This window comes from Mandrillus leucophaeus, unplaced genomic scaffold (genome assembly GCF_000951045.1).
Source record: "Mandrillus leucophaeus isolate KB7577 unplaced genomic scaffold, Mleu.le_1.0 Scaffold100, whole genome shotgun sequence".
In the NCBI taxonomy this organism is placed as follows: domain Eukaryota; kingdom Metazoa; phylum Chordata; class Mammalia; order Primates; family Cercopithecidae; genus Mandrillus; species Mandrillus leucophaeus.
In genome coordinates, this window is record NW_012098099.1 from 1,944,606 (window position 1) to 1,948,110 (window position 3,505).

General features: G+C 39.7%; 1 gene segment (V, D, J or C); it reads left to right on the forward strand.

The window, feature by feature from the left end:
- Positions 1-3,505, forward strand: part of LOC105534467 — a 21,041-nt gene that overhangs the window by 4,141 nt on the left and 13,395 nt on the right. The window contains 1 exon segment of the C gene segment in view: positions 707-1,036. Coding sequence covers positions 707-1,036 — 330 coding nt within the window.

A 3,505-nucleotide genomic window follows, 5' to 3' on the forward strand; every position in this document is an offset into this window, starting at 1 on the left:
CACACAAACAAAAAAAATTCTGACATTTGTTCATATGGGAAATAAGATAAATAATAATATTTTAAAATTCTGACATTTATTCATATGGGAAATAAGAAAATAAGATAAAAAATCAAATAAATATGGTGCATCGCAGAATCAGTGAAATGAAGAGTGGGAGGACACAAAATTGTGAAACGTGAGAATGTGTGTTATTTGGCCAAAGAACATAAGTTACAAAGGATGGAAAAGGGAAGTGGGAAAAGGACCAGAGTCTCATCTGTAGAAAGATCATTGAAGTTATCTGATCTTTTTCCCCTTTCCCCTGCCATCCACCTTGAAAACATGCTTCATATGATGAAACAAAAGAGATAAAAATAAAATAAATATGTTCATGAACATTGGAAGCCTTGGTAGGAGGCAGTTAAAAACCACACACCCTCACAGCATGTGCAGAATAAACAAAGGCCAGGTTTTCATCCAGCATCTGACACTTAAGAGCTGTGACTTTTGGCAAGTTATTTAATTTCTTGATCCTCTTTTCAACATCTATAAAAGAAGCACAGTAATAAGTACTGTGCAGCCTATCCTGAATGAAAGGCCCCGGTGGACACTAGCTCAACGGCACCGTCTCTTTTTATTGTTATGTACTAGGCCATTCCAAACCGTGCAATGTGTGTGTTTCTCTCATGATTCTTTTAAATTCATATTCCATTTCTCCCCATAGATAAACACCTTGATGCAGATGTTTCACCCAAGCCCACTATTTTTCTTCCTTCCATTGCTGAAACAAACCTCCACAAGGCTGGAACATACCTTTGTCTTCTTGAGAAATTTTTCCCAGATGTTATTGAGATACGTTGGCAAGAAAAGAACAGCAACCAGGTTCTGAAATCCCAAGAGGGGAACACCATGAAGACTAACAACACATACATGAAATTTAGCTGGTTAACTGTGCCAGAAAAGTCACTGGATAAAGAGCACAGATGTATCGTCAGACACGAGAATAATAGAAATGGAGTTGATCAAGAAATTATCTTTCCTCCAATAAAGACAGGTATGTGTTTACACATATCATCTCTCAGAACACGTCTTTGAAAGGGAATCCTGCATTTTTTGTTTCAGTAATTAATGAAAAACAAACATAAATCTTTCTTAGATGCTGTTACGTTTAATGGTAGTGTAAACGCCCTGCTACTTTTCTATAGAATTAAAATGGTATGGGTTTGGAGAAAACGAAATTGAAAAAGTTACTGAAGGTTTCTCAGCCTCAGTTCCATTATCCAAAATAAGAAAGTCACATGCTGGTTTTTAGGGTTGTTAGATGGATTAAAGGAAACAATGTACACAGGAAGCAATGTAGCAAGTGGTAAATGCTCAAAAAGAGTTCTCCTTTCTTTTGATGACTTTACTTGATTGGGAAATAAAAACAAGTATCCGTCTTTCAGGAATGTTCTGCCCAAGCAGGAGAGTATCTCACCTCAATCTTGCTACCCACAAAGTTTAACCTACAAACCATGGGTTCATTGTTGACAAAATGATGTTTATCTGAAGAAGCCAGAGCGAGGTTCTACAAAACATAAAATAGTCTTGGCCACTGTAGTTTTATGGAGGCCTTGTGCTTTTCAGATTTTCAGTTTACATGTCACCATAAAGTAACATTTCATAGTTAAAGGTTGAAGGTTTACATGTACAAACATTTTTCCATTTTCCATAATAAATGCATTTCCTACCATTGGTGAATGCATCTCAGTAAACATTTATTGTACAATTATGACACTCCAGGCTTAGTGGAAATGTGGATGAGCAGACAAGGATGAGTTACTGTCCTAAGGAGGATGCATGACAGTGCAGCGAATATACTTGCTTCCTGATCATTCAGGGTCACTCATAATTCATGCATGAGGTCCCCAAACAGTGCCTTTGATGCAGACTCTGTACACGTCTAGACCATTGGTCAGAGGGCTGAACGTGCCCTGGGCCAGTTGTCCAGTCCCTCACTGTATGTCAACATCCTGAATATGAACATAACAGTCCAACAGCTCCAGAGTGGTCATGAAAAGGACTCATTTTGTGCATTTTCCTGTGGTTAACAAGTCCTTTTTAGCCAGTGGGGGAACAAGCATTAACAAAATATTTGAAGACCTTTGCCATGTACCATTGCAAATTTCTAGGGTAAGTCTTTAGCTTTTCAGATCCTGAGTTTCTGCAATGATCAAATGTGATTTGGACAGTTGCCTTGACTTTCTCCTGGGGCTATGATGGAGTGCAAAAGAAACAATGGCAGGGAAAATGCTTGCTTTCAACACGGTAGCATGGATATGTTCATTCGTGTATTTACTGTATTAGGTATAGCCTTTCCTAAAACTAACAGAAGTGGGGTTATAAAAACAGTCCCAATTTTCTTTTCTTTTCTTTTCTTTTGTTTTTTGAGAAGGAGTTTCGCTCTTGTTGCCCAGGCTGGAGTGGAATGGCACAATCTTGGCTCACTGCAACCTCCGCCTCTCGGGTTCAAGTGATTCTCCTGCCTCAGCCTCCCAAGGAGCTGAGATTACAGGCATGCACCACCACGCCCGGCTAATTTTGCATTTTTAGTGGAGATGGGGTTTCTACATGTTGGTCAGGCTGGTCTCGAACTCCCGACTTCAGGTGATCTGCCCGCCTTAGCCTCCCAAAGTGCTGGGATTGCAGGCGTGAGCCAGGGTGCCCAGCCCCTAGAGTCCCAATTTTCTATTTCCTTTGCTGAGACACCAAGAGAAGACAAAAGTGTAAAGCTTGAGGGTAGTCTTACCACTGTGCATAAGTGTTCTGATTTTTCCAGTGATCACGGCAAAATAAAAAGTATAGTAAATTCCAGGGCAGTGAATACTACATGGGAGAGAAGTTACACTTTCACAATGTGTTTTACTTCACACTAAATTCTAAAAGTAAAATGTCTTTTTTTTTTTTTTTTCTGAGACAGTTTCTCTCTTGTAGCTCAGGCAGGAGTGCTATGGTGTGATCTCAGCTCACGGCAACCTCTACCTCCCAGGTTCAAGCGATTCTTCTGCCTCAGCCTCCCGAGAATTGAAATTACAGGTGCCTGGCACCACATCTGGCTAATTTTTCTACTTTTAGTAGAGATGGAGTTTCACCATGTTGGCCAGGCTGGTCTCGAACTCCTGACCTCAAGTGATCCGCCTGCCTTGGCCTCCCAAAGTGCTGGGATTACAGACGTTGAGTCACTGCGCCCAGTCTAAAAGTAAACTGTCTTTCATGCACTTTTCAAGGCAACTACGTTAAGGAGGACACGTCTCTTAATGTCATTCTACAGTAGATTTCTAATGCTCTTTCTTGGAAGTTTGTTTTTCTGAGAAAAGCTAAAAATATAACATGGAAGTGATCATATTATATAATCAATGAAGTGCTTTTGAAGAACATAAAACTAATCTGGTCCACATTTGCAACCAACCTTGATTAAGAGAGAGAGAACTCAGGATACACTTAGAGATTTTATTACCGGGAATAGTTACTTTATTCTTTTTAC